This window comes from Cimex lectularius, unplaced genomic scaffold, assembly GCF_000648675.2.
Source record: "Cimex lectularius strain Harlan isolate CLEC.00 unplaced genomic scaffold, Clec_2.1 scaffold146, whole genome shotgun sequence".
Classification (NCBI taxonomy): Eukaryota; Metazoa; Arthropoda; class Insecta; order Hemiptera; family Cimicidae; genus Cimex; species Cimex lectularius.
The window spans coordinates 489,945-505,153 of record NW_019392741.1 but is presented as its reverse complement, the minus strand read 5'-3'; the positions used below and the strand labels follow the sequence as shown (position 1 = coordinate 505,153).

The 15,209-nt window shown below is 29.7% G+C and overlaps 1 protein-coding gene and 1 long non-coding RNA gene across 4 annotated transcripts in view; both read left to right on the top strand.

The window, feature by feature from the left end:
• The first annotated feature begins 34 nt into the window (after positions 1-34).
• LOC112126967 lies at positions 35-4,638 on the top strand. The gene is made up of 3 exons (XR_002910327.1): positions 35-445; positions 1,431-1,485; positions 4,444-4,638. It is a non-coding gene; the product is annotated as an uncharacterized LOC112126967 (long non-coding RNA).
• Positions 4,639-5,960: 1,322 nt separating this feature from the next.
• The window catches only part of LOC106669920 (trafficking kinesin-binding protein milt), a 78,380-nt gene continuing 69,131 nt past the window's right edge, over positions 5,961-15,209 (top strand). Inside the window, exons 1-3 of one of the 3 annotated variants that reach the window (XM_024227093.1) lie at positions 5,961-6,052; positions 7,427-7,531; positions 7,926-8,030. Coding sequence is in view for 1 of the 3 variants with exons in the window: in XM_014399787.2 (XP_014255273.1) it covers positions 6,795-6,888; positions 7,427-7,531; positions 7,926-8,030 (304 nt within the window). In the remaining 2 variants the exon portion in view is untranslated. Of the gene's footprint in view, positions 6,053-6,693; positions 6,889-7,426; positions 7,532-7,925; positions 8,031-12,247; positions 12,787-15,209 lie in introns of those variants that run through there. The other 2 variants (XM_014399787.2, XM_014399789.2) reach the window with 2 other exon arrangements.

The following is a 15,209-nucleotide window of genomic DNA, read 5'->3' as shown; positions in this document are numbered from 1 at the left end:
TAAACGTTGTTTTAACTTTTTAAAAAACCAAAAATACTATTTTATAGCAATTTAAAAAAATAAATTAGTAAATTGTTTAACTTTTTTATTGAAAAACCTCTCAAAACAGATACATTAATTCTATTTTGAAAATTAGTCTATACCGTTTGAATTTTTTTTCTCTCAAATTGCCTCCTTTTCTAGCAAAGAAAATCTACATTTTTAGAAAAACAAACGCCACGAATTTATTTTCTAAAGGAAATTTCCTTCAATTTTTTTGTTTTAATAAAGTTTTGTAAATTTTTAAACGGGGACCGTTGGAAGTCGAAGACGGCCTCCATCCCAGAGGCAGTGTAGAGCTTTCAGAAGTAAAAAATGGTTACTTTTATTATGAAACATTTCTTTTTGATTTTAATCGTTACGTCTGACCTGCTTAATGCGATGTAGCTTTGGATACGCAATCGGAGTGAGTACTTTAGAAATAAATAGAAAAAATATTAAAAATCTAATTTATACCAAGGGTGGGATAATTATGTTTTTAAAATGACAATGTTGAGGCAGGTTTTGCCCTTTGGAAATTCAACTGATAACGATTATTTTATTCGGTTTATCACGTTTATTTTTTGACAATGGTAACAATATTTCAAACTCGTTTTCCCTCTAAATTACTATTATTTAATTAATTATACATTGTGTGTGCAAAAAGGAAATAAAGATATTAGGCGTGGACTGTTTTGGCGATCTTGACCCATCAAACATAGATTTCCTTGTCTAGGCAGGATTTTTCATAATTTACAAGTTGGTTTGTTTAAACACCCCAGAAATATTTTAAACACTTGAGGAAAATATAATTTCAACAGTTATTGTAATATCAGAAAGGAACTTCCTTGTTGTTCCTCTTCAACGATTTTCTTTCGTGTTAAATAACAACTAGGAATGAAAGTAGATGAATGATCATTATGCGTGAGTTTTGTCTAAATTATACCCTTAAATCATATATAATGTAAAAAAGTCAGTGTTGATTCTTTTGAGTATTTTGACGTTTACAGTTGTTTATTTTTCTTTTATCAGTATTTTATTACTGATTTTATTACAGAGATCTTACATTGTAGGTACTATCGTTCATCCATGATAAAAGTCAATTTGGGGTTTAACCTTTTTAATATATTACATACATCAGTCCTTACTGAGTCCTTGGAATTTCCTGTTAGTCATTTGCCATTGCAATTAATAAGGCTGGCCTTAAAAGTTAAAAGTATTCCTTGTTTTTTAATTTGGGAACATTTCACTCTTGGGCTGATGAATGTAAGTCACTTTAAAATTTCTTTTTAACGTAAGAAAGAAAAATAATTAGTTTTTTTCTTCAAAACTATAAATTATCTCGTATCTTCATAGTTATTTAAAAAAAGATTATTTTTTAAAGGTCTTTTGCTAAGTATTTACATTTGTAGGTTGATAAACATTAAAGTGCGCTGGCCGTTGGTACGGTGAAATTTGACAGGAGAGGTAAATTATTGTTAACATTTAAGGTTAAAAACATTAAAATGCCTAGTAACATTAAGTTGTGTGTATATTCTAGATCAGAGGTCGGGCAAAGTTTTTTTAGAAAATGACTGTAGAGCATATCAGGTTTGACAAGTTTGGTTTGAAAAGTTGAATTTCATTGGGTACTTTGTCTTATAATTAGAGCCTGGGTTTGTAGGCAATTGCATATTCTTTTTGCTAACCACGATCATGGTTATCAGAAGCCGAATCATATCTCTGTGGTACAATGGTTCAAATTTTATTCTGCATATTTGAAACATTTGTCATTACTTAAAAAAAAAAAAGAAGGCAAAGGAAGCAAGCAACAAGGTTGCCCGATGTGTCTCACCTCATTGAAGGGTACAATTCCTTGGCTCCTTATAGATAGCACACAGGAATGCCACCTGATTTAAGAATTGTGCTTGAGCCACGGTAGTGGGTATTTGGGTTCCCTGTTCCGATTCTTGGAGGAAATGGGGTTGTTCTTTTGTATGTAGTAATAACATTTGTGTATACCTTGTTTGTGTTGAGAATGTATTTATTAGTATGAATTTGTGATGTGAGAGTTCGATGGCAGAATATCTAGTACCCCATTGACCCTCAATTAAGCCAGTTCTATAACATGAGTAGATGGTGAGGGTGGAATATCGAGTAATCCATTACCCTAATTGAATGAATGGTATGTTAATAGGAGTGCATGTATTGAAGAACGAACATGAGTAAGAATGGGTTTGTGATGGATGGTGTAGGTCGCTGAATTGATTTAGCTTTTAACAGCTCAGAATCACACTTGGTCAAGGAGTACCAGACCTTAGCCCCTTATAGGGAGCGAGTAGGCATTTTACCCAATATAACACAGTCCTTGACCATGAGAGTAAGTTGTTGGTTCCCCTGATATGACGTTTAAGGCCTTTCCCCACATTTATTCTGTAAATATTGGATTTATTATTTATTGTTGATAATTTTTGTGATAGTACAGCTTGCATCCCGTGGTGTCAGTGACACTGGCATGACGCGGGATGTCCTGTCGGTGGTGATAGAGACCATGTCGCCAGCTCTAGCCTACCGCGGTGCTCTTCACTGAGTGTCGAGGTAGGCCGACACGTTTACTTTGAACAAATAGATAAGAATAGTGATACATTAATGTTGCTGTTCTTTTGTGCGAATGAATAAGTGAAATTGTGGGATATCAAGAACCCTGAACCCCTTAGCCCATTGTAGGCTGAAATGAATCCATTTTTGGTTTTAAAAAAAGAATAAAAATCCCAGCAGTGCAGGAATTATATTACAAGATTTTTTTTAAAATTACAAGATAAATTAAAAAACATCATTGACAAAAATACTGGATTGACTGAAATGGGGAAAATTAATAAAATCTTAAATGGAAAAAATAAAGTTGTTATATGGAGCATCAGTGATACATTTATGCACTTTAAGATACAAGTGTGCGCCCTATACCTCTGTTAATGTTGAAAAGTCTTTTTTTTGGCACAAATGCGTGTTGAGCATTGCTTTGGCTTTACAGAAACTAATTTTGAAATGTATATTCAGATCATGAACTTAATTAGGCTTAACTATTTATTTTGTCTATTCTAAATTATCCTATTTTCTTTCAAAATGAATATGCATTAATCACAAAGAAAATATATATCTAGATTTTAAAAAAAGTTTATTAGTCAGGTGATGTCTCTGGCATTCATGCTGTGTATTTTACTATTTTTAGTTCAAGTTATATTGCATAGTTGAATTTTTATTATTGCGTATTATATGGCATATTTGAGGATTTATCCAGGCTCTACTTATAATGCAAAAACTTTTTTCTTTTTTTGTTTAAATTTATTAGAAAGTCATATTTTTATTGCAGGAGTGATAGTAAGTCATGGGGTTTATAAAATCCTTTGTGTTAACCATTTTTTGGTACAATTTTGTAAAAATTATACAAAATTGTTTTTATTGTTAAATCATAACATTGTTCCTTGTGACTGCCTTAAAAAATTAAGTTAAGGAAAAACAGAAGGAAACTGTAAAAAACAATATTTACAAATATTGTAGGTAGATGTGAAAGTACTGCCAAATATACATCTATTAGCTATTTCATTACAGAACGCCATCCTAATTTGATTTACTTGTAACTTTTCCATGTGAATACAATATTAATTTGCAGGGATAATTGAAAACATGCTGGCTGTTGGTGGTTGGGTGATGTGCAAATATACAGGGTGGTGCATTTTTAAACACAAAAGCAAGCAAAATTGCACCACCTGCATGTACTCTGGTGCAATTTTCTTAATTTTCAAAAAAAAACAAAAAAACTTGGTAAACACTGGAAGAATTTAATTCCAATTTCACAATGAAAAGGTGTTAATAAATTAATTCTGTCAAATAAAAACTCATTCTGTATTTGAATACGTGAATAACCAAAAACCAGCTCTATCTTCTAAATTTTAAAATTAGTATAGTCTAGTCACCAGTGTATAATTGTTTTGACCGCCTGTAAATGTATGAACTAATATCAGTATTTTGATCGTTGCTGATCACCAAGGTTTAGATATTGCATTTGGTGAATAATTTGTTGAATAAAAAGGGAAATATTTTAATAATAGAGAATATAATCTAGATTAAGCTGGGTTTCAGAAGGTTTTGGGTGTACAACTTTTAAATAAATAATAATAATAACATTAATAAAATCATTTTTTAATAATAGTTATGGTTGTACAAGTATCAAAATGTCAATAATTATCTAGATTTTCTAATATAAAAAAGAAACAAACAATTGTTTAAAATTATTTTACTCTATTATATACTTAGAGCTCTCTAAATTATAAACATAAATTATTTTAATGATAGAAATTAAAAAATTGATTAATTTTTATGTAAATGAATTTTAAACATATTTTGATATATTAAACTTGTATCATTATTGATAAAGATTTTTCATAGGAATACATTATCTCAATTGGCTCTACAATGCTCTGCTTCAATCAAGATTTGTCAACTTAATAGTTTTGTGCCCAGCAAATGATTGAACTTGTGTCCGCTTTTTTATCGTACAGATTGTGTCAAGATTGATGATGGAAGGAAACAGCATACTCCAATAAAAACTATTTAAAAATAAACTTATATTATGCTTCAGAAAATCCAATTTTTTTGTTTTCAATTGTGGTAATAGTTATGCATTTAGTACTTTAAGCACAATTAAAAAAAAAAATCATGTCATGTCATAATTTACAATTTGTTTGACTGATAAACTTTACATAGAAAGATATTGCAGTCAGGAATCCAACTGTTTAGTTTTTATAGTGCAAAATGTTTTATGGTTGAGGTCAGCTAAATTCTTTTGAATATTCTGCAGAACCGTTTTTTAACATTGAAGCTCATAGTTTTATATAGAGAAAAAACTATACTCACATCAGAATCTATCTTCACAATCTACTCACATCTGTAGCAGAATTAACTTTGTAATAAAGTTTGATTTCTGGGAGAAGGGAGGAAAGTAAAGGTTAATAAATGTCTGAATGCAGTTATCATAAGTAATCTAAACTAATCTAAACACTGTTTAACCGGGTCAGATTAAAGCAATTGAAACTTTGAATTAACTAAGCAAGTTATTTTTTTTCTCAAGATCTTTCTAACTACTGTTATGTCCAAGTTTTTGAATATTGAATTTATACAGTTTAGGGCAGTAATTAAAACTGAAATTTTGTCATGTTTTGACATGATATTTATAATTTTTCATAAATGTCCTTTTTATATAATATCTAACTATTACTTGTCTCAGGTAAATTTATAATATTTATTCTAATAAAACTCATAATATGAGATTCATAATTATAATTTTGACACCGGTAAGCATAAATTACAAATCAATTGTTTAATTTTGCTCTATATGGCTATCATGCAAAAAGGAAGGGTCCATTTATACCGTATTAATAGGGGGAGGTGAAATCTATTTTTGCCAATGACATAAGCACTTAAACCCAGCTGCTTACTTGGCGTCACTATCATCTTGGCAACTCTGCAGTCAATGGTTGCCGTAAAAAATAGTAAAATTAAAAAAAAACCACCCTTACAAAATGAAGTCATTTTGGACAAATCCATCCACATAAGAAAATATTCCTTGTTGGGAATTTTACTTATTCCATATTCTTTAGAATCGCATGATTAACTCTAGTTAGTGCTGTTTCTTTTTTACCTTTCTAAATTTTATTTAGAATGCTTATTATTATTCTTATTATTTTACTTACTAAGTTTTAATTTTGACCAATATTTCAGCATTTTTACCTATTAGATTGAAATAAAGTTATACAACATTAAGTCAAACCTTACTATAGAGCTTAAAATGTTTTTTAAATCAGTTTGTACTAGTGTTTTTATCTTATTTTTCTTTAAGATTAAAAAACAGGTATTTTTGCATTTTGATAATTGTTTTATTTATTGTTTTTAAATTTCTTCTCTAGGTGCGTAGAGTCCAAGCTGGCGGGCCTAGAGGATGATTCCCACCTCTCCAACCGCCCCACCTCCCTCAGGACTGACGCACAAACAATTACAGGTACAAATCCAACATTTTCCTTGGTTGGGGAGCTAAAGGGGAAATTATGTGACAAAAGACCTAATCCATAGTTTTGAGTTTGGCGATGTTATTATTACAACAACTAAAATTCAATTTTTGCATCATCATTCAGAGATTTAATTTTAAGTACAGTTATGTTTGCTTTTCAAGGACAGAAGGTCAAGGGCCGGGAATTGTGGCTATAAATGATGTCCTATTTTAGATTATTCAAGCCCTCCATCCTAATCATTATCATTCTATTTGTATGATATTGTATCACTGCATATTTCCTTTGTTCAGTCTTCTGAATAATATGATTAACAAACAGTTAAAATAACAAAACATGTTTAATGAATTTATTGAAATTGAATTTTCAATGAAAATTATGTGTAAATAATGAAGATATTTACGAATTTAGAGTTGGTTGACACTAAATTTATGTGGTCATTGTCTCATTTATTTATTTTTTGAAAATTCTATAGAATGGAGTATTTTGAAAGAACCCCAAATGTTTTGTTCTGAATGAGTAGACTTTCCACCGTTTGGAGCCAGTCCAGGCCTGGTTCTATTTTAATTTGTTACCCTGAGCCCGACAGGAACAAGATTTCACGTAGTAGTGCAGTGGAACAGAAAGTGCATATTTGATATCTGCCCCTTGAAGTACCTTTTAAGGGAGAATACCAACTATTCGCATTCCCATGAATTTTTACAACCCGTTAACAGCAGAATCAAATCATAAAAAATGTTTCCGTGGTCTGATCATTGCCAGTATGAGAGAATTAAACGTAGAAGAAGAGTAAAAGAAGAACAGGATATCCTAGATAAATGGACTGAGGGTAAAACTTAAAAAAGTAAATTACTCAATTGACTAGTAAGCCACTTACTTTATTATACCCTCTGCTTTATTAATTAAATTGATCATTTACATTTAAAAAAGTTATTAAAAAAAGAGGTGGTTTAATTAAAAACTTAAGTTTAGAATGTCTCATACAATACACGCAGTTATTATTTATAATACGTATAATAATTCTTAACTTCATTTAACTTTTATTTTGCTAATATTGATGACTGGTTTTTGTATAATCACATTTTAAATTATTAAGTGTTGAATTTTTCAAAATACTCACTTACATCTGATAGTATTAATGCTCTTTTTATACCAAAAAAATAAAATAAATATTTTTAGACCAATTTGTTGTGTTTTTACATCTCTAAGATGAGAGGATATTGTTTTTTCTTAAATATTGTTTGCCCGAAACATTCCATGTAATTGTTTTAAACTTACACAACATGCTTTTCATTCCCATTGTCAAAACATACAGACTATGATGTTTATGAAAATGTATTATTTGAGAGTCATATTTTCTCTTATAGATGTGTGTAGCGGTGAGGATTTGCCAGAGGTAGAAATTATAAGTTTGTTGGAAGAGCAAATTCCAAAATACAAACTTCGAGCTGATACACTCACAAGCTTCACAGGTAATACTAAATTATATTTAAAGAATATATATGTATGCTGAATAAAATATAATTTATATTACATTGATAAATATGTAAAATTGCACATGAGGTTTACATTAAATATAAATGCTAAGGAGGTCAATAAATTCATTCTGAATATTATTCATTACTAAAACTTAATTATAAATAATTATGAAAACTTCTCCTTTTTAATATTCATTATGTATTGCTTAAGGTTTAATTGTCTTGGTCAAAATTGCAATCTTATTGATCGTCTGTTTTATTATCTTATCTTTTTGTGAAATTTTAGCTTTCATTTTTAACCTTCCTTAGCTTATAAATATTTTGTCAACTTTACAGTCAGATCTTTCACGTTAGCCACTTGCCCATAACATGACTATCTATATTACAGGTTATGAGAATCAAGACTGGTTTATCCCAAGTCCAGCCCTAAAACCTGAAGAAATCGATACCCCTCTTACACCTGAGCAGATTAGGGAGACTCTCAACTATTTCCGTAAGTTATTTATTTACTTATTATTAATTTTTTTAAATTGTTTTATGCATGCATATTGCTTCTAAATTTAAATTGTCGTTAACCATAATCTCTGATGTTAAATATTGAAAGTTTTGTTTAAATGAACATTTTTGAATTGAATTGAAATTTTTTCATGTATAGGTATTAGTTTAGGTTTTTTCCAAATATGAGGGTTTGATGGCATTTATAAAAGCTATACAATTTAATGTTGACATCACTGAGCTTCGCCTATCAGTTATATATTGGGAATTACAGCAGCAGTTGCTGGGTTGGCTGATTCTTGCATTAGCCATTTTAATGGTTTTGTGTGCAATATTCAGCATTTCTCTTGGAATTTTATATTAAATTTATTAAGGGAAAAAGTATTGTTAAGTGATCTGACCCCTTATCCATGACACCAATAGTAGTTGAACTGTAAGCATTACTATATGTCCAGTATCGCTTTATTTTCACATTTTAACATGTATATTGAGGAATTTGAGCTAATTTTAACCTATAATATGTTACTATAATGCTACTAATTGTAAAAAAGTTATATTTCTAAAACCTACATCTATACATTTATAGTGCATGTCTCAAAATTTTGTCTTCAAAACACAGAAACCTTTAGTGAACACATTCACATAAACATACCCACACTCACACACACACACACACACACACACACACACACACACCTTTTGTTTATTTTGATATACTTGGTATAAAATACTTTTTGTAAGAGGGGAAGAGAGAGAGAGAGCATTCTATAAACTGAAATGCAGCCACTTCCCCTCTTCATAATTAAAATTTTTTCCTTGTAATGTTCCTCTAAATTTCCACATATAATTTACTTACTAAAGTTTCTTCGAATTTTCTCTAATTTATGTTCAGTGGTCAGTGTGTTTTCTTCAGCACTGGTCACTTTGGAAAATCATTTAGACAAAGGCCGCCAGGCTAAATTTTTTTAAAAATAATGCATAATAATGTTCAGTTTTACAGTTGATCTAATTCCATATATTATTATATTAGTTTTATATATGTACAATTTAGGTAGGAACTTTCAAAAATGCATATCAACTCTTAATAGTTTGATTTTTCTTCTTTCCCCTTGATAATTGGAATTATTTTTGTGGTCCCTTGGGTTTCAAATTATCAAGTTGAATGTATATATTAGTTATGGGCCGACAAACATATAGTGGTCATTGGTCATTCCTCTTTTGCATAAAACAGAACTTTTTTTTCCACGCATCTTTCTCACAGACTCTCTAATATATTTTCTACTGTTTTCTTGTTTTCTTAACTTGCTATATTGTATTAATTTTGTTTAGACCAGTTTAAAAACATACAATTGTGTTTTTTTTTACATTATTTAAATAAGATTTATATTTACGTAATATAAATAATTATATAATATAATATTTACATTTTATATTTTTGAAAATATGTTGAACTGAAAATATGGCAAAAAGTACAAATTTACAATTTGGTGTAATAATTAGAAAATAGTAGTTTCCTCTAGAACCTCGGATTCAACACTTTATGATTATCACTATTACTGCAATAAGAAAGTAAATAAAAGATTTGTCATTTAGTAATGATTCAATGAAACATTATTATTCTTCGAAACAATAACAAGCTTTCAGTTATTTCAAAGTTATCATAAAATAGGAATGAACCAGCAAAATAAAACTGCACATCAACGGTCAAATTTATTTCAAAATCAAATATCTTTCATAAGAAACCTATTGTAGTTTGATCAAAACTGATCATTTCTATGTTTCTATTACGTGGTTTTTATTATATAAAAAATATATGAATAACACCTGAATTAAAGATAAATTTACAAATAAAACAAAATAATAGTAAATTGTCAAGTTTAGTAAATGTAAAAATTGATCAATGTTCATTTCAGATCTGCTTATTTTAATTTCATTACTTATAATTTGAGTTAATCAATTCACATCCCTCTTTGTGTTACATATTTGCAAAGTACTGGAAAATGTTAGGACTCAGTGGATATATATAGGATATATGGTACACTATGTTTGACCGTACATAAATGAAAATACTTTTTAGACAAAATGTGAGGAGTAGACAATTGTTTATCCCTGATTGTCTGACAGAATGGAATTCCATTGAAGGGCCAAATGAGGCAAAGACCACCCATTTCACTATTGTGAATGACTGTTGTCATTCTTCTCATAACAAGTGAGACAACATAGTGTTTAGATTGGCAATTTTACCCCAATTTTCTCATTCCTTCTGCAGGAGAAATATATTTGTTGGCTAACTATATCACCTTTGTGTAATAGTAAATAACCAGTGGAACAAGGATGATTTTGTAAAACAAGATAATAGTCCAGAAGCTCAGTTAAGTAGAATCAGCCTTCTTTGGATTAAACTACCAATTATGTTGTGACAGGAAATGTTTAATTCTATAGTTCAACAACAGGTTAAAAAACAAACATAAAAACATATGAATAGGACAATTCCCGAAATTCAAACTTTGTCTGACTAGTCTGATGGACTATCACACAAGTTACAACTCACAGACCATTGAAAGTACTTTTTTCCCTTTCTTTCTGTAATGACTGAATTATTAAGATATTTTTATTGGTTTAACATTCAGTTGTAAGTACCGGGCTTAAATAATTTTAGATCCAAACTTTTCTATTATGTCTAGTTGAAAGTTTTCCCCCTCAGTCAGCAGAGAATTTTTACACATTATTTGTGTAATATTTGTTTACTGACAATGAGTCATTTTTGAAGGTTGTATGTCTAGCAATTAATTTTTGGCTCCCAATTTTGTCTAGTGATGAGTAAATTGAAATTTTCATAGTTTAGAAATCAGTATTGGGCTTGAACTTAGTGTTTAGCATGAATAATAATTTCAAATTTTGAAAATTCTTTGTTGAGTAATAAATAGGCACCTATTGGTTTAATTGTTCGTTAGCTGTACATTTATTATTAATGAATATGGATAAGTAATGAGTAATAAATTCAAAGTTTCGTGGATACGGATATGTAGAAGAATTAAGTTTAGGATCTGGTAAAAATTGGTAATAAATTTTTATAGATTTTAGTGCCTGCAAGTTATTATTGTATCAGAATTATATCTATCAAATTTTAATAAATTCAAATTTTTTGTAACTTGTGACTAAAAATTAGTAATGGGTAAGAATATTGTCTAGAAAATTGTAATGTATTGTAATTTTTATAGGTTTTGTGCATAAAAATCAATGTTGCATTAGGTTTTTGTCTAGCACATGGTATTGTATAGAAATTTTTGTAGGTTTTGTGCCCAAAAGTTTATAATGTATCTGAATTTTGTGTAGGAAATTGTATTATATCCTCTAGATTGTATAGTTTGTAAGCTTTGTGTCTAAAATTACCATTCGGTCAGAATTTTTCTAGCAAATTATAATATATCCAATATTTTAGAGGTTTTATGACTAAAAAAATTAGTGTTGGTTCAGATTATTGTCTAAAAAATTGTAATGTATTGTCATTTTTATAGGTTTTGTGCATAAAAATCAATGTTGCATTAGATTTTTGTCTAGCAAATAGTATTGTATATAGAAATTTTTATAGGTTTTGTGCCCAAAAGTTTATAATGGATCTGAATTTTGTCTAGGAAATTGTATTATATCTTCCAAATTGTATAGTTTGTAAGCTTTGTGTCTAAAATTACCGTTCGGTCAGAATTTTTCTAGCAAATTATAATATAACCAATATTTTGGAGGTTTTATGACTAAAAATTAGTATTGGTTCAATTTTTATAGGTTGTGTGCATAAAAATCAGTGTTGCATTAGATTTTTGTCTAGCAAATGGTCTTGTATAGAAATTTTTGTAGGTTTTGTGCCTAAAAGTTTATGTTGTATCAGAATTTTGTCTAGTAAATCGTAATATATTCAAATTTTTGTAACTTGTGCTTAAAAATTAGTATTGGGCCTGAACTCTAGCGAATTGCACTATATACAGAATTTTGTAGGTCTATGCTTACAATTAATATTGGGTCAAAGTTTTGCCTAGCAAATCATAATATATTCAAATTTTTGAAACTTGTGCCTAAAAATTAGTATTGGGCTAGAACTGTGTCTAGCAAATTGCAGTATATACAGAATTGTGTAAGTCATTTTATTATTACAATTAATATTGGGTACAGAATATTGCCTATCAAATTGTAGTATATTGAAATTGTAGTTTGTTTGCCCAGCAATAAATCATGGATTTTGACTTTGTGAATAATGTAAGGAGCAATGAGGGTCAAATATTGTCGAATGTGTCCAATTTTTTTTTTACTTTCTTTTTATTACAGAAATGAGTAATGGGTCACTTTTTGTAGGCCGTTTGTCTTAGGAATGTGCCAAACTTTTCCAAGTGCAGGCATGCATGCCTAAGGATGCATCTCGTTTCTGTATTTCGCCAAATCCACAGGCCAAATCGCCTAACGAGCGAAAGGCCCTTTCCCCATCAGAAAAGGTCGAACAATTCCAATTTCCAACGTTGTCTGCTGATAAGAAAGCAGACTGCTGGAGGGGGTTTGACGTTGGAGGGGGCCAGCACGAGGTTGATTTGATAGCAAAACGACAGTCGAGTTAGAATCTTCGGTTGGATTCGTCGCGAGTCAGTGCCGGTACTTCTGAACGTAGTGCGGTTTCACGTTTACACAGGCCCACCGTCCACAGGCAAACTAATCTCACAAATATATGAAGAACCCAGATGCTAATATTTTGCCGTCACGTTGGAGAGGTTCGGATATTAATTGTTAAAAAAAAAAAAATCAGCATAATTTGTTGAAAGTGTGATTCTTCATTTAGAGGCACGGGGTTTGAACTTAGGAAATTAAAAAACAGTTTAAAATTTTAATTTAGAAATGTTTTTAGAAAAAATATATCAAACATTTAATTTTTTAGGTTAATTTGTTTTTAAATCACATGACAATTTAAAAAAAATGAAAAAACAGAAATGACAATATTGAAAAAATTTGAAAAATCTTTGATTCCTAGACAGCTTTAACAAAAAATTAGCCATAAAATTTTAAAATAAATTATAAAATTTTACTGTATTTGCCGTCATACAATTCCTGATTATCATCACCGTCAAAAAAAAGTTTTTAAATCACTAAGGGCCAGAGATTATCTTTTTTTTCTATTATATATTTTTCTTTGTAATTGTCACGCCAAATTAATCGATATATAAACTCAAATTTAACAAGTGCTCGTTTCCAAAAATAATACCGGCTTGTTGAATGAATGGGGGTTTCTTATAAAAGAACAGGCGTGATCTGTGGAATTCGCTTGTTTTATTCACAGATCCTCTATTTATTTATACGATACAGTGCCCTTGTTTCTTCTCTACAAATATGCGTTGCTGTTGTTGTTTTTCGTTTTGGTCAATCCGAAACCAAAATATTCCGGTAAAATTAAGTTTTGATAGGACCGGACCCAAAAATTTACATAGAGTGAGCAGTGTTTCCAAAAATAAGCACGTTATATGGGCATACTTTGAAATACCATTTATAAATAGGACGTTAAGATTTACAAGCTGCCAATCGTAAATCTGCTTAGATTAAATCTATTTATCCCATGAATAAAATTAATTACTAAAAAAAAATTCAATTCATTCCGTAAGAAATGTTCCGCACGTTGTTTTGATTATAAATTAAGATCATGGGTGAGGAATTAGTCGTTAATTAGAACATTAGCATGCCATCTCCTTACCCACCAAAATAAATAGCCTCACGTCCCTTTTACAATAATATTCTTCTTTTTTTTTAATTGGTTTGTTTTATAAGTCCTATTTAATGGGTAGTGTACGTCCGCTCTTCTCTCATCACAGAAGGAAGAAATTTAATTATTACCGTTGTGTAAATATACTTATATAAAAATACAAAGAGCTTTTGTAGATTAAAAGAAATGAACAACCCACATCAATTTGGAATTTTATAATAAAACTCATCCATCAATATTCAGAACCAAGCTGGATTTGAATATAGTCTGAGAAATATAAAGTTTTTGAAATAATTTTATTGTCTAGTTAGATAATAAAGCTTGGATTGACACACATCTGATCAAATAATAGCTGGTGTCTATTTCTAAAATAAATGCGATTCATTATATGTATGATAAATGAGAATGTCTAAAATTCGACAATATTTACATGTTGATGAGCTTCCTGTTCCGTCAATTCCCGCTGTGTTTGGATCATATTCATTTATCTATTCGTTTGTTTAATTGAATTTCGCCTGAAGAAACATCAAGTCTATTCACAAGAGCCGATCAAATTGGTTACGAGTCACTATGATAAATAAATTCAATTACATTTTGATTATGACCTGAAATTATCTTTAGCTCTTGGATTTACAATTCTTTTTTTCTTAATCAGCCTAAAAAAATGTGCTCGGTGTGCTATTCATATTTTTCAGTATAGGCCAAAATTTTCTCCCACAGCGTAAACAGAAATAAATAAAACATATAAAGAATCCAAATCCAATATTTTTAAAGTGAAAATTGGGCTAATTGGTATTGATCTGCTATTGCAGACCGCAAGGTCAAATATTCAGATCGTTCGTACGTTTGACACATGAATTTGTTGTCCAGAATTATTGTCACATTGGAAAAATTATATTCAATCTCTGATAAAATCGGATAATGCCCATGCGAGGTCGAGATATTTTTTCATCACCACTCCGGAGCTAATCTCATGGAAATGTCGTCTTCCATGGTCTTCCAGGACAATGCGCACTGTTAAAAGTTATGATATATTGTTGATTCGGTTTGTTTTCCCATGGTTCGTCAAATAAATAAACAATTGTGATCGAAATAATAACAGTTTAATGAAATTTTAATGGCCATTGATTCAGTGGTCGGATCGATCGAAAACGCGTAGAATATGATGGGCTATTTTTGACTATCTTCTTGAATCAATTTTCACATAAATATAATTTAAATATGCATAACATATAAATATAAATATATAGTTAAACCTAAGGTATTGGTAATTTTTACATTTTTTTGAAATGTTTTTCTTGATAAATCTTAGTTTGCAAGAGTTAATTATTAAAGGTGTAAATGTAGAGATGTAATAGTTTTTTAAATTATTAAAGATTAAAAAACCTTTATTTTATTTCGTGTAAACAGATTGGATATTAGAGACAGTAAATCTTATCATAC